Source organism: Dendrobates tinctorius, unplaced genomic scaffold, assembly GCF_039654945.1.
Source record: "Dendrobates tinctorius isolate UK_male_01 unplaced genomic scaffold, ASM3965494v1 ptg000090l, whole genome shotgun sequence".
Lineage (NCBI taxonomy): Eukaryota > Metazoa > Chordata > Amphibia > Anura > Dendrobatidae > Dendrobates > Dendrobates tinctorius.
Genome location: NW_027361758.1, coordinates 9,657,501 through 9,678,247, shown reverse-complemented (window position 1 = coordinate 9,678,247; position 20,747 = coordinate 9,657,501). Strand labels below are relative to the sequence as shown.

Sequence of the window (20,747 nt, the reverse complement as noted above, 5' to 3'; positions counted from 1 at the left end):
CAAACCAGGATACATGACACAGTGAGGAAAGGGATCCAAAAACTGCCTGTACATGCAGAGAAGACATGGGACACACCTACATGAGGGAGGGAGTAAATGTAAACCGCATATAGCACTTAGCAAAAATTATATATATGTATTTGCTCACAACAAAATTGCACATCTCCCAATAAGCCTCTTTTAATTCATTACGCCAGACATAATTCATAATATACAGCAGACAATGCTGCAATGGAAATGTAACATGTTGAATTCATTACCTGGTCAAGATAGGAGGCAAACCGCCCGGTGTGTGTACCCCCCCGACGCGCGTTTCGGCGAAAAAATGCGTCCGTGGGGGGGATCAAGAGAATGCCAAGAGTGTGCAAAGCAGTAATCAAAGCAAAAGGTGGCTACTTTGAAAAACCTGGAATATAAGACCTATTTTCAGCTATTTCACACTTTTTTTAATTCTATAATTCCACATGTTAATTCACAGTTTTGATGCCTTCAGAGTGAATCTACAATTTTCATAGTCATGAAAACTCTTTGAATGAGAAGGTGTGTGCAAACTTTTGGTCTGTACTGTATATGTATGTATATATGTGCACATGGGACTTGAGGTTTTTTTTGTCTTGTTTTTTGAATAGGAGAAATGTACCCATGCTAAAGGAAACACTGTAGTTCTCTGTTTCAAACTAAAGTATGTGGGTTTTCTTTTTTGAATGGCAAATTTCACAATGAAAAAAATGTAAGCGCACTGAAAAAAGTTTTCTAAACTTTTTTTTTTTTTTTTTTAAGAAAATCCTGACCTTGTTCATTTTGAGTAACCTAGTAGGTATAGGTATTGTCTTACTGTATAGACTTCAAATGCATCTTCATGCTTTGCTATTCTAGATCCTTGGCTGATTAGAAAAGAACACAAGAAGAGTAAAGATAAAAAGAAAAAAAAAAGCATTGATCCAGATTCCATTCAAAGTGCCTTATTAGCATCAGGACTTGGGTCTAAGCGGCCCAGCTTTTCATCTGCTGTCAAATCTGCTCCTGCAAGTACTGTTTCCAGCCTTCCAGGTGATTTATCAAAACTTATAATACTGGATGATTTTTAAAGATGAACAAGTATAAGAGAATAACAACATTCCTTCTTCTTTTAGCTATTTCTAGTAATGCAATTTCCAGTAATGCCAATTCCAGTAACAGCTGCGTAACGAGTCATGATTCTGTGGAAAGGGCTCAACAAATGAAGAAAGAGATTTTGGAGAAACTGGATAATTTGGCAGAAGCTTTGCCTCCAAATACATTGGATGAACTTATTGATGAGCTTGGAGGACCAGATAATGTGGCAGAGGTATTTTTTGTTAAGAACTGTTTTTCTGTTTACAGAACCCATTTATGTTTGTATCAGACTGGTGTGGTCATTTTAAGCATCATATTATAAACTGTGTATTGTTGTGTGGGTTTGCTTTTACTTAAAGATGACTGGTCGGAAAGGTAGAGTGGTCAGTAATGATGATGGAAGCATATCGTATGAGTCTCGATCAGAACTTGATGTTCCTGTAGAAATTCTAAATATCACTGAGAAACAGAGGTTCATGGATGGAGAAAAGGTTAGTATTTGTAGACAATTTGTAAGCTATCCTATTGATGGGTGGTTATGGATATGCTATAATGGATTTTGATGAATGGATAGGTCATAAATGCCTAATAGGAACCCCATTTATGATCATAAAGGTGTAACACTCTTCACTAGGTGGTTATAATAGTCGGCTGCTATATCCTGCCGGCCATCAAATGAAAAGTAAACTTTGCATATGTGCCGTGAGTTTTGTAATGCAGCGTTGTTCACGCAGTACAGTAAAGCAGCAGTGACCCAGGTTAGTCCAACTTAAAAAAAAAAAAAAAAAAAAAAAAAAAAAAAAAGTCTTATTGTGGCAGCTTACAAAAAAAGGCAATCCTTTCCTCCGGATCGCAGCCAGATTGTCCGTCCGTCCGCAACATGGGCGACTGCACCAACGTGTCCCTCGTGCATGCGTCAGGGGTTTTACGTGTGGCTCTGGCCTGTGTTGAGACTCAGAGCTTCCTACTCTGCTGCTATAGCAAAAAACAAACTGACGCAACCATACCTCAACTCAAAGTTGCAGCTGTAATTACAAGGCGCTCCAGTGGGTTCAATTTTATTCTAAGCACATTTTAGGGTATACTGTACATAACTGCTTTCACATATAATTCCCCCCTCACTTTCTCACAATTTCTATTCACCCTCCACCTAAATGTGGAAACTACCTCTCCAGATAGATTAGGGAGCTCAGTTCTTGCTAAAGGGGAGGAGGGTCCCATATGTAAAGCTGGCATTTGACATGGGTCTTGTGGATACGTTCTACACTTCTGAGTTTAACGATGCCCTTTAAAGATCAAATAAAGTTTACATTAAGGTTTTTGTCTTGAAGAATATAGCGATCATCTCAGAAGCTGCCAGTTCAGGAATTTCATTACAAGCTGACCGTAGAGCAAAGAATCAGAGGAGAAGAGTACATATGACGTTGGAATTGCCCTGGAGTGCAGATAGAGCTATTCAGCAGTTTGGTGAGTTTTGATTGTGGTGGTAAAATATAAACAGATGTTTTGGGGTTTTACTCTGTTGCCTCATTGGGGGACACACAACCATGGGTGTTATGCTGCTGTCCACTAGGAGGCGACACTATGCATTATCTGAAAAAGATTAACTTTGGCGCTTCCTCTGCAGTATACACCCCCCTGGACGGCGTCAGCCTTCTCCAGTTTTTGCTTAGTGTCGCAAGGAGGCACACCTAAAGATTTTATTTATTTTTTTTCTGATGGATTACAGATGAAGAAAAGTGGGTCTCCAGCGAGACTTCCGGCATGGCTCCTTCCTCGGCCCCCTATTATGTGGTGCCCGGTTGAAGTTAAGATGGCTATTCCCCATGTCGCTCCTTCCGCAGTCCCTCGGGTACTGGTTTGAAGTAGAGACCCCCCTACTTCCCCAATCCCTTTGGGGTCTGGGTTGAGGTTGAGGCGAGGATGAAGACCCTTGATGGTGACAGACGCACCCTCCCTAATCCCCCTCTGGGGGCATTAGGTTGAGACGCCTCAGGTAGGGTCGGTACAAGGCAGCATTCTGCAGCTTAAACAGCCAGGGACCCCAGCCCTGCTGCGAGCTCCTGTTGGGGCCAGGGGAGAGTGTAGGCAGACATGGCACATAGAGACAGGGCTCCCTGTGCCCCTGTCTCTGCGGCAGCATCAGCTCCATAGCGCCTCAGGGGGACCTCTCACATGGCCCCGTTACCGCTGCTAGCCCCACCGCTATCCTGCCTCTCATTCCGGAGGGGTCTGGTTCAGATCCGACCCCCTCCTCGACATCTGCGCCGGCCTGGAGCCCTTCTGGGCATCATGCTTCTAATTTAGACGACGGCTTCGGCCTAGCTGAAGCCGCCGCCTCCTCCCCGCCCCCCGGATGATGGATATGACACTCTACAGTGTCATAGAAGGGGCGGATTGAGACAGGGCGTTTTTACATAGCCCTGCGCGCTCTTTTTCAGCTCTCTGCCCCCTTCTTCCTCCTCGTCTTCTCGGCGGCCATCTTCGCTGCAGCAGACGCCGTCTGTGACATCAGCAGCAACGTCCGCAGTATCCGGGGGGTACAGGACTGAATTGTCGGCACTGGACCTAGGGGCACACTGGTGGGGTAAGATCACAGCTGGGTTCTCCTTACTCGGCTGTGAATCCATATTACCTATAAGGCTCTCCTATAGTTTTCCTCTGCGTAGCCACCCTTGTAGGGTCATCTGCTAGCCAGCCTCTGTGCACTATGCCGGGCTCAAGGAAGAGAACCAGGCAGGACTGCTTTTATGCTTTCTGCACAGCCTGCAAAACCACTCTCCCCAGTGGCACCACGTACCCGCACTGCCGGGATTGTATCCAAAATACTGGGTCAGAGCCCCAAGAAGCCCCTACCATTGCTTCAGCGTCGGCTACCATGCCGCAATGGGCTACTCGGATGTCACAGTCTGACACAGTCCATAGATAACCTAACCTCCACACTACTCCAGGCTCTGCAGGGTCATGTCTCAGCTATGAACGTTACCCAGCAAAGGGACAGCTCGTGTCAAGGACATGTCGTTTCCGACACTCACAGACGTAAGCGTACCCACAGGTCGCGTTCATCCGCGTCATCCCATAGCACACGGTCATCACCCTCCAGGGAGAAACACCGTGGTTCCAGGTCACCTAGACATTCCCCTAACAGACAGACAACGCAGATCTCCACAGCGATCCCTGACCACAGAAGACCTCCGCCCCAGTTCGCCCACTAGGCAACGCCTTAGCGACACGCAGGAATCTGAAGGCATCTGTGACTCAGACAACGAAACGGAGAGGTCCCTGGCCCCCCGAGCAATACGGCGCTAGTTGAGGACGTAATTTCTTCCATCCATCGGGTGCTGGACATTTCTGATCCAGCCCCAGAGCACAAAATTTGTTTTGAAAGTGTTATAAAACCACCTAAGGTCTTCTCTAATCACCCGGAATTTCAGGCGATACTTACTAAGCAGCCTGAGAAGAAATTCGCCAATTGCAAATATCTGGAAGCAAGGTACCCCTTTCCACAGAAGGACACCAAGGAGTGGACAGATCCACCCGAAGTGGACCCCCCAGTCTCTAGGCTAGCAGCACAGACCCTCCCCTCACTGCCAGATAGCTCAACCCTGAGGGACTCAGACCGGCAGGTAGAACGCATGGCTCGTTCAATCTTCGAAGCGGCAGGGGCTGCTCTGGCTCCCGCGTTCGCTTCAGTCTGGGTGGCCAAGGCCATTATAGCTTGGGCCAAAAAATTGCAGGCTGGCCTCCAAGCCTCAAATCCTGAGCTGTCAGACCAGGCGGTACAAATAGCGGTGGTAGCAGATTACATGCTTCATACAGCTCTGGATTCCGCAAGAGGTGTAGCGGGAATAACATCAAACGCCATCACGATCCGGCGTATCCTCTGACTGCGGGAATGGAAAGCGGACGCGGCCTCAAAGAAGTCCCTCACGCATCTCCCGTACCTCAGTGGGCGGCTTTTCGGTGAAAAGTTGGACACAATGATATCCACTGCCACCGTGGGTAAGAGTACCTCTCTCCCTCAAAACCTAAACGCACGTTCAAAAGGCGTAACCAAACTCGATTCCGATCCTTTCGGCATTCTTCAGGCTGGTCCGTCTCGCGCCCAGCACAAAATCGTAACCGCTCTCCGTGCAGGGACAACCCACGGGCGTAGCAGACGCTGGACAGGACCTGGCAGTCGAAAGCAGGCCAGGCAAAGCCCAAAGGAGGGAAACCTCAGACTTTCTCCTCTTCATGACTCACGAATTCCGGAAGACACCCCACCCGTAGGCGGAAGACTGCTACTCTTTCAGCAGGTCTGGCTGCCTGTTACAGAAGACAGGTGGGTCAAGGAAATAGTGTCTTCCGGATACAAGATCAAGTTCACTTCCAGCCCACCGCACCGGTTCTTCCTATCTGTTCCCCCAAAACCGCCAGACAAAGCTCGTGCCATTCATCAAGCCGTTTCCTCCCTCCTTCAGACAGGAGTCATAGTACCGGTTCCTGCAGAAGAGCGCTTCCGAGGGTTCTACTCCAATCTGTTTGTAGTCCCCAAGAAGGGAGGCAGCGTTCGGCCCATACTAGACCTAAAACAACTCAACAAGTATGTTCGGGTTTGTCATTTTCGCATGGAGTCCCTTCGGTCAATCCTTGCGTCCATGGAGAAGGGAGAATATCTCCCCTCCATAGACATACAAGACGCATACCTACATATACCGTTTGCTCCCGCCCATCAGAGATTTCTCAGATTCGCAATCAACCAGGACCACTACCAGTTCGTGGCTCTCCCGTTTGGGCTCGCCACGTCTCCCAGAACGTTTATCAAGATCATGGCAGCCACCATGGACGTTCTACACTCCAGAGGCATAGTAGTTGTTCCATACCTGAACGACCTTCTCATCAAGGCTTCCACCTTCAAGGATTGCGAGGTCAGCGTCTCAATCACTATCGACACTGAGTCGCCTGGGCTGGTTAGTCAACCTATAAAAGTCATCAACTACCCCGAGTCAGTCTCTGACCTTCCTGGGGATGCTATTCGACACCTCCAGGGGTCTGGTGCTCCTTCCCAGGGGCAAGGCACTGGCTCTCCGTCTAGGAGTCCGCATACTCCTCCGCAATTCCCCCCGATCTCTCCGGTTTGCCATGAGAGTACTCGGCAGGATGGCAGCAATGGAGGCGGTACCATTTGCCCAGTTTCACTTCAGGCCTCTTCAACTAGCCATCCTCAAGTCCTGGGACAGGAATCCTTTCTCCCTCGACAGGGAGTTCCGGCTAACATCGGCAACCAGGAGGTCCCTACACTGGTGGCTCAAGCCAACCTCACTTGCAACGGGAAAATCCTTTCTCTCAGGTCAATGGAAGGTCCTGACCACTGACGCGAGCCTGACAGGTTGGGGTGCGGTGCACCTACATCACAAAGCACAGGGCAAGTGGTCACCAGTGGAAGCGAACATGCCCATCAACATCCTGGAAATTCGGGCCATCTTCCTGGCATTGAGAGCTTTTCGTCAATTACTGGCAGCCTCTCATATCAGAGTACAGTCGGACAATGCCACGGCGGTGGCATATGTGAATGACCAAGGTGGGACCCACAGTACCCAGGTGATGAGAGAAGTGGCACATATCCTCCACTGGGCGGAAGACACGAGGTCGGTACTCTCTGCGGTCCACATCCCGGGTGTGGACAACTGGGAAGCCGACTTCCTCAGCAGACAAGGAATGGACTCGGGGGGAGTGGTCTCTCATCCCGAAATTTTTCGCCAGATCTGTCATCGCTGGGGGACCCCGGACGTGGACCTAATGGCATCCCATCTCAATGCAAAGGTCCCCAATTTCATGGCCAGGACACGCGATCCGCGGTCGCTCGGAGCAGATGCCCTGGTTCAGGACTGGTCCCAGTTCCAGCTTCTGTACGTTTTTCCACCTCTTCCCCTGATATCCAGAGTCGTGAGGAAGATCAAACAAGAGGGAGTTCCAACCATCCTGATCGCGCCAGACTGGCCCAGACGTACATGGTACGCTGACATCTTACAACTTACAGCAGACGCCCCCTGGCGTCTCCCCGACCGTCCCGATCTTCTGTCACAAGGTCCGTTCTTCCACCAGAACTCAGGGGCCCTCAATTTGACGGCGTGGCCCTTGAGACCTGGGTTCTAACCCAGGCAGGGCTCTCACCGGATGTGATTAGAACCATGATCAGGGCACGGAAGGCAGCCTCCACCAAGATCTATTACCGTACCTGGAGAGCTTTCTTTACCTGGTGCGAATCCCGTGGCCAGATCCCACTCCCATATTCCCTCCCAAAAGTTCTTGGTTTCTTCAATCGGGCCAGGACGCCAGGCTATCCCTGGGCTCGCTTAAGAGCCAGGTGTCGGCGCTCTCAGTGCTTTTCCAGAGACGCATTGCTAACAAGCCGCAAGTGAGGACTTTTCTCCAGGGCATCTCCCAATTAGTTCCCCCCTACAGACGTTCACTGGAGACGTGGGACCTCAACCTGGTCCTGACAGCATTGCAGGCACCACCTTTCGAACCCCTTTAAAGTAGTCCCGCTCCGCCATCTATCACAGAAGGTGGTCTTTCTGGTGGCAATCACCTCGCTACACGGTGTCTGAACTGTCGGCACTCTCAGACGGCCCTTCCTGACCTTTCACCAGGACAAGGTGGTTCTCCGTACGGTTCCATCCTTCCTTCCGAAGGTTGTGTCCAACTTCCACCTCAATGAGGGAATTTCACTGCCATCCCTTTGCCCAGTTCCGGTTCATAGAGTGGAGAAGGCTCTGCATACGCTTGACCTCGTCAGGGCATTGCGTATATACGTGTCTAGGACTGCACCCTTCCGGAAGTCTGATTCCCTTTTCCTTCTTCCGGAAGGCGTTCGCAAGGGTCTGCTTGCTTCCAAAGCTACCCAGGTGGATCAGGTCCACCATACAAGAGGCTTACCGCCTTAACAAATCTTCTGGCCGGTATCACGGCACATTCTACGCGGGCGGTAGGGGCCTCCTGGGCTATTCGGCACCAGGCTTCGTCACAACAAGTGTGTAAGGTGGCCACCTGGACTAGCCTACACACGTTTACAAAACACTACAAAGTTCATACCCAGTCCTCAGTGGACGCGAGCCTGGGTAGACGGGTTCTTCAGGCGGCAGTGCCCCAAGTTTAGGGAGCTGTCAGCACAATATTCGTCCATTGCTTCCCACCCAGGGACTGATTTGGGACGTCCCATGGTTCTGTGTCCCCCAATGAGGCGACAGAGTAAAGGAGATTTTTGTGTACTCACCATAAAATCTTTCTCTTAGCCTCTAATTGGGGGACACAGCTCCTACCCTGTTGCCCTTACGGGCCGTTGTTATGGTTGAGTTCTCATATTGTTCTTTGAGCTCGTACATGGTGGCCTTCTTACAGGCATGGTTGTTATTTCTGTTATGTTCCTCCTAATGCTTTTGCACAAAACTGGAGAAGGCTGACGCCGTCCAGGGGTGTATACTGCAGAGGAGGAGCCAAAGTTAATCTTTTTCAGATTATGCATAGTGTCGCCTCCTAGTGGACAGCAGCATAACACCCATGGTTCTGTGTCCCCCAATTAGAGGCTAAGAGACAGAGATTTTACAGTGAGTACACAAAAATCTCCTTTTTCCATGGAGTTAGGCTAACGTTTGCGGTTGAGTACACAGTGTATCGTCCGCAAACGTATGCATGCATTTGCGGTTGCGGATGATTGGCAAGTGCTATTTTCCCGGTGAATTTTTGAATGTTCGCAAGCCACGCCCAATGGGTGTCTTAAGTAAATTCTTGCATATGCAAACGCAACGCGTACGCTTGCGTTCCCATAGACTGTAATGCGTTGTTTAGAAGCATTCCTTCCGCATGGGCTTGGAGGCGGCAATGTGCCGCCTCCAAAATTGCAACATGTTGCATTAGCCGCACCCCACCGCACAACCCGAAACGACGCATGCGTAAACAAACGCAGTCGAACGCATACAAACGCATGTACCTGTGTCCACAACGTTAAAGGAAAACATGACGCATGCGGATGTATGTGTCAGAAACGCTGCGGACACAGCCGCAAATGTGAAACCGGCCTAAGAAAAGTGCATTTTATAATTTAAATTTTTAGCTATGTAACTTTTTTTTCAACCGGTTTGTTGTAGGTAGAACGCACAGATCTAATCAAGTTACTGCTCCAGAATATGTCTTCCTCATCTCAGAATTAGCTGGAGAACAAAGATTTGCTTCAATTGTTGCTAAGAGATTGGAAAGTTTGGTAAGTTTACTTCAGCGATGGATACTTATGTTGTTAGACTATGCACGAATACCATTATCCCTCCTGAAGCTATACAATATTTTGATCCATATTATACAAATATAACTAATGATATTGCTAAAATATTGTCACTGAGTGCTAACTTATCTTGCATGTCTAAACAAGGCCATATATCTTAGATGGTTAATGGCCGAACACTCATTTGGCCATTTCACACAACTCCCCATCTCCTAACAAGACACAAGAGGATCTCGTGCAAGAACAAAAAAAAATGCTGTTTGATTTCAGTTACCAATATTTGCTACCAGTAGACAGAAGCGTCACCACCATACAGTATAGTTGGTTGAATTAATCTTGGTCGGCTAGCGTTACTATGGCCAACTTATATAGGCGTCATGAAAAGTCATGCCAATACAACCCATGACCCCTATGTGGCGTCATGAATTCATTGCCCCCCTGCGGGTCGGGTGACCGGGGTCACTGAAAAATCACCCGACCTGCACACAGAGGACCCTTGATAGTTAACCCCCAGGGGGCGTGGCTTCGCCCCACGTGCCTACGATCGCTCTGATTGGCTGTTTCACTTTTAACAGCCAATCAGAGCGATAGTAATATTTCATCAATGAAATATTACAAACCAGCCATGACCGATGCTGCAGTAGCATCGGACATGGCAGGAAACAACGGTCCAACCTCCAGCCCCCCCCCGCTAACGGGGGAGATATGCCCCCCGCCACTGAATGACAGTGGTGATCTGCTGCCGCTGTCATAATCTGCTCCCTCCGCTCCCCCCCAGCTTCCGATCACCTCAAGGTACCTTGCGAGTGCCGCTGTCGCTTCCGCGGTCCCGGATCCTGGGCGCCGACATCTTGGAAAATGACGGGCGCATGCGCAGTGCACCCACTCAAATCTGCCGGCTGCAGATTCTATTCATTCATTTTGATCACTGTGATAAACTCACATTGATCAAAATAAAATGAAAAGTTGATCAACAATTGCCCTTTTCCAGCACGTCTCTTCAAGATGGAATCCATTTTAGGGGTTCTGGCGGCAATAACCAATTTCCTCACTTTTCCAATCAGATTTCCAGCATGTCCCTCTTGCAGACTATCTCTTATTGCCAGCTGCAGCGTGTGCACAACACAGCGCATGTGATGAATAGGAAAGTGTTTTGAAGCAGCTTCAACAAGATCATCTATTTCTACAGTATAATTTTGCTGTTCTTCTGTAGTAATATCTGTTTGTTCCTCAGTTACATGAACAGCACTGTGGCCTTCCATCTCAAACATACTGAATCCTAAATGTTCATCTAGCTGTTGTTCATTACTCTCATTCATCAGTGTAATTGTACTTATGTTTGAAGCACTGTCCGTTACAATAGCAAGAACCTGTTCTTTTTTGAGTTCGTAATCTTGCAGAACTTTTTCCACTAAGGCCTGGAGAAACTGGCTGCTGTGATGAGCTTTAGTATCTTTTACTGCCAGCGTGTTGGTAACAATTTTTGTTGTCACAAACATATCGAACATTGATGGCAAAATAGTTCACTCTGTGACGTGTGCAGGCAACCATTTTAAGAAACATGAAGTGTCTTTTGAGAGTCTTTTTAAGATCTTCCTTTTGTTTAAGGGCTTCTTCAATCACTAATTTTCTAATACTTTCTCTTTCCAGAGAAACACCAAGTTTGGGGGCCATTTCTCCATTAAGAGCTGTAAAAGCTGGTCGTGCAAATAATGATAATGGTACACCGTCCTTCACAACAAGCTGTATGAGCTGTCTTTTAGACATATCTACTGTCATTGTTACAGTAACTTTGTCACTTACAAAATATCTTGTTAATGATGTTTGAGACGCTCTTTCCTCCTCCTTTGCCTGGCAGGAAGTGTTAGTCTGTGTGCTACCTGGCTTTCATTCTTTTTGGTACAGATAAGATATGGAGACAGATATGGATAAATGGATAGAGCAGATTTCTAATCTGCTTTTGATATTGAAAACATTATGAGCTCAAAAACCTTTCAGGTGATGCGGTTTTTTAAAAATCTGATCGGCTTTTGCAGCTGAAAAACGTATCCACAAAAAACGCAGCAAAAATGGTGTGTGTGAATGTAGCCTTAGATCAGGAATAGAACAGCCATTTATAGGGCATTTCATAACTTTCCCAAATTCCTATGAAAAAATATTCAGCACATTCTGCATTGAACTACTGTACCCAATTTATTATATATTTTAGGAGTCGGTCCATTTTATACCGACTCCACCAAAATGAGCACCGACTCCACGACTCCGACTCCACAGCCCTGATTTAAAGGGCTGTCACATTGTAGAAGGATCATCTTTATTCTCATTTGCACAAGGAAAGACTAGAAGCAATGGGATGAAACTGAATGGGAGGAGACAGATTAGATATTAGAAAAAACTTTTTGACAGAGTGATCAATGAGTGGAACAGGCTGCCACGAGAAGTGGTGAGTTCTCCTTCAATGGCTTCAATGGAAGTCTTCAAACAGAGGCTGGACAGACATCTGACTGGGATGATTTAGCGAATCCTGCTTTGAGCAGGGGTTTGGACCAGATGGCCCATGAGGTCCCTTCCAACTCTACGATTCTATGGGGGTATCAGCGTACTCGGGGGAAAAACTGCACAACAACTCTGGGGGTCTAATTTCTCCTGTTACCCTTGGGAAAATAAAAAATTGGGGGCTAAAAAATGATTTTTGTGGAAAAAAAATGATTTTTCTCCTACGCCTCATTGGGGGAAAAAGACAGTGGGTGTTATGCTGCTTGCCACTAGGAGGACACTAAATGCAGAAAAGAAGTTAACTCCTCCCCACACCCTCACGCTGGCTGAGATTTCTTCAGTTCTTGCTTAGTTTCTGTAGGAGGCACTTGGGTCTGGCTTCAGACCCCACCGTTTTTATTTTCAATTTTATTTTCAATTTTGAATTTTTCTGTACATTTTAGTTTTTTAATTAAGAGTGAAGGGGGCAACTTGTTCCTTTCTACAGCCCGCTATTCCCCCGAACCAACAACAGGCAAGCACGCGGAGTATACCTCCCCGTACACTTTCCTGCGACGAATGGGGATGATTCCTCTGACGATGGTTCCCTTACAGTCCCGGTACTCCATGGATACAAGGACAAGCACAACAGGACAAAGTACAGGAGTGTATGGAGAAGACTTGAGCAGCGATTTTGGATGCCCTGAATCAGCCCCATATCTCTCCATCCCCCTGCCCATAGGGTGGATCGATTGAGCATACCCCTTTAAGAGCTCCTCCAGCTCTGCTGCATCGCCCGGGAGGATGAGACCCCTGCAGCTGGATGGCCCTGGGCAGCGCGGCCTGCCTGAGCACTGGATGGAGGTATGGGGTCGTGTCCTGGTTTCCCGGGAGAAGCACTGACTTTGTCTCAGTGGCAGAACACCGGCGCCCCGTCGTGGCCCCACCCGCTCCCGGCGCTTACCGCAAGTAGGCTAAAAATTCCCGGCTTTTTCGGCCTACTAGGCCGCAATTTGAATAGCGCCGCCGCGCAACCCCCCCCCCACACACACACGCACCACCACCACTCAAACCCCGCCCCCACCACCACCTTGGCGCCTCTCGCTCCTTATGAGAGGCGCAATCCTAGTCTCTGGGGCGCCGTGAAATTTACCCCAGCCAGCTCTGGGAACGGGCTGTGAGGTGCGCACTCTGCCGGACACTGGGTGACACCACGGGGCCACCTCTATTCCTCCCGGGGACACAGCACAGGACCGGAGGTAAGCTGTATCTGCCCTCAGAACAAAGCTTAACCCCTTCCCTGCACATTCCCTGCAGCAGCAGCCCAGGCTCTGCCTTTAACCCTTTCAGGGGCGCTATGTCTCAATCTAAGGAAGCTAAGCGGGCTACTAAGAAGCACATTGCGTTTTTTACCGTGTTTACCAATTGCAAGTCTGCCTTGCCCAGAGCCCAGACTAATCCGTTATGCATGGATTGCGACCCGACCGTCGCTCAGACGCCATCTGCCGCCGCTGCAATGGTGCCCCCTGCGTTTAGTCCCCTGAGTGGGCTACGTCCCTGTCACGGTCTGTGGAGTCACTGACCCAGGCTATAGACTCCCTCTAGGAATCCTCTTTTTGTCAGAACGAGTCTTTATCGCCCGAGGGGCTGTGCTCATTCAAGGGATGGCCAAGTCTCTAGAAATCGGACCAATGACGCGTTCCCTAATCACGCTCGCGCATCAGCAAGTTATGTCTCTCGCTCTCCCTCTCCTAATGTTCGCAGCGAGCACGACTCTGAATTCGAATCCGACACATCAGCCCCTAAGAATCCTCCAACTGACCAAGAGTCGCGTGATTCTGTTATAGAATCAGTCAACAGGATTCTGGAGTTAAATGAGGAAAATTATTCCCGCTCCAGAACACGCTATCTCATTTAAGAGGACCAAACATGTGCGCAGGTTATTTTCCAGCCATCTGGAGTTTAAGGACATGGTCCAGAAACATAGGTGTCGGCCACATAAGCGGTTCACAAGCAAAAGTCTACTGAGGCTAAATACCCTTTTGTTCCAGACCTAATGAAGGATTGGTTACAGTCCCCTTCTGTGGACTCTCCTGTATCGCGTCTTGCTTCTTAAATGCTCCTATCCGTTTCTGAGGGCTCTTCAGTCAGAAACCCCTCCAATCGGCAAATTGCCTACCTTGCTCGCTCAGTTTTTTGAAGCTTCGGGAGTGTCGCTCTTTCCATCTTTCGCGGCGACTTGGGTCGCTAAGGCAATGGCCGCTTGGGCAGAAGTATTAATTACTGCCTTCCAGGGTAGCAATCTCCCTCCGGAGGCAACCAGTATCGCCAGGCAGATAATTCACGCAGGGGATTTTGTAGTGGATGCTTCTTTAGATGCCGCAAATTGCGCTGCTCAAACTGCCGCTAATGCAATTTTATTATTTATATAGCGCCATTGATTCCATGGTGCTGTACAAGAGAAGGGGTTACATACAAATTACAGATATCACTTACAGTAAACAAACTAACAATCAGACTGTGATATAGAGGGGAGAGAGGACCCTGCCCTTTCGGGCTTACATTCTACAGGATGGTGGGGAAGGAGACAGTAGGTTGGGGGGTTGCAGCAGCTCCAGTGATGGTGAGGCGATAGCTCCAGTAGTGGTGAGGGGGCAGCGGGGATCATTGCAGGCTGTAGGCTTTCCTGAAGAGATGGGTTTTCAGGTTCCTTCTGAAGGATCTGAGTGTGGTTGATAGCCGGATGTGATGGGGCAAAGAATTCCAGAGGATGGGGGCTATTCGGGAGAAGTCTTGGAGGCGGTTGGGTGAGGAGCGAATAAGTGTGGAGTAGAGCAGGAGGTCTTGGGAGGATCGGAGATTACGTGAGGGAAGACATCGGGAGATTAATTCAGAGATATATGGAGGAGACAGGTTATAGATGGCCTTGTAGGTCAGTATTAGTAATTTGAACTCGATACGCTGAGGGAATGGAAGCCAGTGAAGAGATTTGCAGAGTGTAGAAGAGGAGTAGCGAGGAGAGAGATGAATTAGTCGGGCAGCAGAGTTAAGGATGGACTGGAGACGTGCGAGGGTGTTAATGCAATCTCCATTAGAAGAGCCCTATGGCTCCGCGACTGGCGGGCGGATGCCACATCTAAAAGATCGTTGACTTCGCTGCCCTATCAACCTGGTCGCCTATTTGGAGAGAAACTGGACCAGCTCATTTCTGACAATACAGGGGGAAAAAGTAAATTCCTTCCCCAACAAAGGGCTGTTCGGCGTTTTCGACCCTTTCGCAACAGTAACGGTTGGTCCTCCACTACCTTCTCTTCCGGATCTAGTCGATCCCCCCACGGAGACAGAGGCTCACAGGTCTCATACAGACATAACCGCTCTTGAATGCCCAAGCCAAGGGGAGCTAGATCCCCATAGATCTTCTACAGTGACTTGTTGCGGTATCTGGCAGACACCGACAAAGTAGGCGGTCGTCTATCTTCAGTCACACCTGGCTCGCGGTCTTCCACGACAAGTGGGTCAGGGAGCTGGTGTCCTCTGGATGCAAGATGGAATCTTCTCTCGTCCTCACCCCCCAAGAAAAAAGACAACAGCCTTCCTTTGGGCTGTTCAGGCGCTACAAAGAGACTGAGTCATCATTCCGGTCCCTCGGCGAAAGGTTCAGGGGTTTTTATTCAAACCTTTTTGTGGTTCCAAAGAAGGATCATAGAATCGTAGAGTTGGAAGGGACCTCCTGGGCCATCTGGTCCAAACCCTGCTCAGAGAAGGATTCGCTAAATCATCCCAGTCAGATGTCTGTCCAGCCTCTGTTTGAAGACTTCCATTGTTCCGCTCATTGATCACTCTAACTGTCAAAAAGTTTTTTCTAATATCTAATCTGTGTCTCCTCCCGGAATTCAATTTCATCCCATTGCTTTTAGTCTTTCCTTGTGCAAATGAGAATAAAGATGATCCTTCTACAATGTGACAGCCCTTTAGATATTTGTAGACAGCTATTAAGTCTCCTCTCAGTCTTCTCTTTTGCAAACTAAACATCCCCCAAATCCTGCAACCTTTCCTCATATAAGACAGGGTTTGCAGACCGGTCACCATTCTGGTCGCTCTTTTCTGAACTTGTTCCAGTTTGTTCCAGTTTGTTGATGGCTTTTTTAAAATGTGGTGCCCAAAACTGGACACAATATTCCAGATGAGGTCTGACCAAAGAGGAGTAGAGGGAAATAATGACTTCACGTGATCTAGACTGTATGCTTCTGTTAATACATCCTAGAATTGCATTTGCCTTTTTTGCTGCTGCATCACACTGTTGACTCATATTCAGTCTGTGATCTATTAGTATACCCAAGTCTTTTTCACATGTGCTGTTGATTAGCCCTGTTTCTCCCATTCTGTATATGCTTTTTTCATTTTTATTGCCCAGATGTAGTACTTTGCATTTTTCCCTGTTAAAAACCATTCTGTCAGTTTATCCTCAATTCCTTCATCTAAATCGTTGCTAAAGATGTTGAACAATACAGGGTCCAGGACAGAGCCCTGTGGTACTCCACTTGAGACATTCTTCCAACTGGATGTGCAGCCATTTACGACCACTCTTTGGGTCCGATCACTAAGCCAGTTATGAATCCACCTAACAGTTGCCTTGTCCATTCCATACTTAGTCATTTTTTCAATAAGGATTGTATGAGAGACTTTGTCAAATGCTTTGCTGAAGTCAAGATATACTATATCTACAGCATTTCCTTGATCCACCCAATCAGTGATTCCATCATAGAAGGAAATTAAGTTAGTCTGACATGACTTATTAGTTACAAACCCATGCTGACTCTGTTTAATCACTTCATTCTTATCCAGGTATTGACATACATGTTGTTTAATAATTTGTTCAAAGATCTTTCCTGGTATAGAAGTCAGACTCACCGGCCTATAGTTGCCTGGGTCCACCTTCTTCCCCTTTTTGAAGATATGAACAACATTTGCTCTTCTCCAGTCTTCTGGGACTTGTCCTGTTCTCCAAGAATTTTCAAAGATTATGGAGAGGGGTTTAAAAATTTCTTCTGCTATCTCCTTCAGTACTCTGCGGTGTAATTCATCTGGACCTGGAGACTTGAATTCATTTAGGTTAGCTAAGTGTTTCCTCACTATCTTTCTGTTTATAGATATCCTGGATTCTTCTATTCCCTTAATAGGACAGTGAAGAACAGTTGATGTTACATTTCCTTTCTGAGAGAAAACAGATGCAAAATAGGAATTTAAAAGTTCGGCCTTCTCAACATCCTGTCTTACCATTTCATCATTTTCATCCTGTAAAAATCCTAGAGCATCTTTGACTTTTCTTTTACTTTTGACATATCCCCAAAATCCTTTATTATTGCTTTTGACATCTCTTGCAAGCCTCAATTCATTGTCAGCTTTAGTTAATCTGATTTGGGCCCTGCAGGTTCTGCAGACAGCATTATATTCTTCTTTAGATATGCCTCCCTCTTTCCATTTTATAAACATTTTTTTCTTCCTTTTTAGCATGTGCTTAAGTTCTGTGTTCATCCATCCTGGTTTCCTTAAATGCTTCCTGTTCTTCCCTCTCTTCGGAATTGTTAACAATTGTGCTTTGAGAATTTCATTTTTCAAGATTTCCCATCCTTCCTGGACATTTTTGTCTTTAAGGATATCCAGCCATTGGATCCCTCAAATTCTCTTTCTGAATCCCTTAAAATCTGCCTTTCTGAAATCTAACCTTGACGTCTGAGTCTTCACAGGTCTTCCTCCTCTAGTTATCCAAAATTCTAAAATGGCATGGTCGCTACCTCCTAGGGTTCCAGCCACTTTTACCTCCTCAACCATTTCCTCCCTGTTTATAAGGATTAGATCCAAGGTAGCAGTTCCCCTTGTTTTCTCACCTACATGCAACCTATACTGGATCTCAAACTGTTAAATCAGTTTGTCAAGGTACGGCAATTCCGAATGGAATCTCTCTGATCAGTTGTCGCTTCAATGGAAAAAGGAGAGTTCCTAGCATCCATCGACATCAAGGACGCGTACCTTCACATTCTGATCTGCCCGTCCCACCAGCAGTTCCTGCGTTTTGCAATACGCGAGGAACACTTCCAGTTCGTTGCCTTGCCCTTCGGACTCGCCACCGCCCCCCAGGGTGTTCACCAAAGTCATGGCGGCTGTCATGGCCATTCTCCACGCTCGGGGAGTGGTGATGCTGCCGTATCTGGACGACCTGCTCATCAAGTGTCCATCCCTTCCAGCCTGCGAGGAATCCGTGGATATAACAGTAAATACACTTTCTCGCCTGGGTTGGAAGATAAACTTCGAAAAATCTTCCCCATCACCAGCTCAGAGGATTTCCTTTTTGAGAATGATTTTGGACACTTCCCGCGGGTTGGTCATTCTCCCTCCAGAAAAGGACCCGAGCCTTACAACGGGCAGCGCGGACTCTTTCCCGACCAGTTTCTCACTCCATGCGTTTCAGCATGAGAGTTCTCGGAAAGATGGTAGCAGCGATGGAAGCAGTCCCATTCGCACAGTTCCATCTCCGTCCCTTACCACATGCGTTATCTTGGGACAAGAACCCGTTCTCCCTGGACTGTCTGTTCCTTCTGTCTCTGCGGGTCAGACAAGCCCTCAAGTGGTGGACACTGAAATCCTCCCTGAGTCAAGAAAAGTCTTTTTTCTCCCGGTACGATGGTCAGTGGTGACCACCGACACCAGTCTACTGGGCTGGAGTGCTTTTTTTTTTTTTTTCTCTCGTCACCCCACCGCACAGGGTCGTTGGTCAACTCGGGAATCATGTCTCCCCATCAACATCTTAGAGATACGAGTGATCAGATTAGCCTTACTGAGTTTCCACCATTTTCTCGCAGGTCACCCCGTCAGGATCCAATCTGACAACGCCACGGCTGTGGCGTATATCAACCGTCGGGGGGTACTCGGAGCAGGATGGCCATGCAAGAAGTGAGTCACATCCTCCATTGGGCTGAAACCAACCATTCATCCATCTCAGCAATCCACATTCCGGGCATAGAGAATTGGGCTGCAGATTCTCTGTCGCCAGGGCCTTGCTTCAGGAGAGTGGTCTCTTTATCCGGAGGTCTTTCAGAAGATTTGCCATCGTTGGGGGACTCCAGATGTGGATCTCATGGCCTCAAGACTAAACAACAAGGTTCCTCTGTTCATTGCCCGATCCTTCCGCCATCGGAGCGGATGCCCTAGTTCTGCCGTGGCACCAATTTCGGCTCCCGTTCATCTTCCCTTGCTCCCGAGAGTCATCAAGAAAGTCAGAGCAGAAGGAGTACCAGTAATCCTGGTCGCGCCAGATTGGCCGCGCCGGGCGTGGTACGCAGAACTAGTACAACTGGTTACAGACATTCCTTGGCGGCTTCCAGATCGCATGGATCTAATCTCTCAGGGCCCGATTTTACCACCAGAGCTCCGAGGCCCTGTCTTTGACGGCGTGGCCATTGAATCTTGGATTTTTGGACGGGCTGGTTTTTCTCCCGATGTGATCTCCACCATGATTAATGCTAGGAAACCCGTGTCCATGCGCATTTATCGCCGCACCTGGAAAACCTTTTTCTTGTGGTGCAAGGACCAGGGTCTTTCCCCCACTGGTGTTTTCTATTCCTTCCATATTGGAATGCCTACAATCTGGATTAAGGTCAGGTCTCTCGCTTAGTTCGCTTAAGGGCCAGTTTTCGGCCTTGTCAGTGCTATTCCAACGAAAAATGGCCACCAAACTTCGGGTGAAGACATTCATTCAGGGAGTTTCCCATGTGGCGCCTCCCTATAAAAGACCATTGGAATCATGGGATCTTAACTTTGTGCTCGGAGGCTTACAGGAGGCTCCCTTCGAACCTCTGCAGGACGTACCGCTGACTGTTCTTTCTTGGAAAGTGGTCTTTCTAGTGGCAACTACATCAATCAAACGAATCTCGGAATTGGCAGCCCTGTCCTGCCGTTCTCCATTCCTGAATTTTCATCAGGACAAGGCAGTTCTCAGGACGTCCCCGTCTTTCCTGCAAAAAGTCATGTCCTTATTTTTATTTTCACGTCTCTGCGTTATAAACTTCTGTGAAGCACTTGGGGGTTCAAAGTGCTCACCAGACATCTAAGTTCCTTGGAAGGTCTAGTTTCCAAAATAGGGTCACTTTTGGGGGGGTTTCTACTGTTTAGGCACATCAGGGGCTCTGCAAACGTAACGATGACCGCAGACCATTCCATCAGTTTCATTTCAAAACGTCACTACTTCCATTCCGAGCCCTGACGTGTGCCCAAACAATGGTTCCCCCCCACATATGGGGTACCAGCATACTCAGGACAAACTGGACAACAACTTTTGGGGTCCAATTTCTCCTGTTTCCCTTGTGAAAATAAAATATTACAAGCTAAAAAAAATCATTTTTTTTTGAGGGGAAAAAAAGATTTTTTTTCTATTTTCACTGCTCTGCGTTATAAACTTTTGTGAAGCACTTGGGGGGTTCAAAGTGCTCACTACACATCTAGTTAAGCTCCTTAAGGGGTCTAGTTTCCAAAATGGTGTCATTTGTGGGGGGTTTTCACTGTTTAGGCACACAGGGGCTCTCCAAACCCGACATGGTGTCTGCTAACGATTGGAGCTATTTTTCCATTCAAAAAGTCAAATGGCGCTCCTTCCCTTCCGGACCCTGCCATGCGCCCAAACAGTGGTTTATGACCACATATGAGGTATCGGTGTACTCAGGAGAAATTGCCCAACAAATTTTAGGATCCATTTTATCCTGTTGCCCATGTGAAAATGAAAAAACTGATGCTAAAAGAAAATTTTTGTGGAAAAAAAAAACCAGGTATCTTTTTTTTCACGGATCAATTTGTGAAGCACCTGGGAGATCAAAGTGACTACTCTGCGTCTAGATAAGTTCCTTGGGGGGGTCTAGTTTCCAAA

The 20,747-nt window shown here is 47.7% G+C and overlaps 1 protein-coding gene across 2 annotated transcripts in view; it reads left to right on the top strand.

The window, feature by feature from the left end:
- SBNO1 (strawberry notch homolog 1) overlaps positions 1-20,747 on the top strand; it is a 144,663-nt gene that overhangs the window by 54,003 nt on the left and 69,913 nt on the right. For both annotated transcript variants that reach the window (XM_073586093.1, XM_073586094.1), the window contains 5 exons: positions 877-1,050; positions 1,134-1,327; positions 1,455-1,586; positions 2,427-2,562; positions 9,225-9,337. In XM_073586093.1, the coding sequence (XP_073442194.1) occupies positions 877-1,050; positions 1,134-1,327; positions 1,455-1,586; positions 2,427-2,562; positions 9,225-9,337 (749 nt within the window). The remainder of the gene's footprint in view (positions 1-876; positions 1,051-1,133; positions 1,328-1,454; positions 1,587-2,426; positions 2,563-9,224; positions 9,338-20,747) is intronic.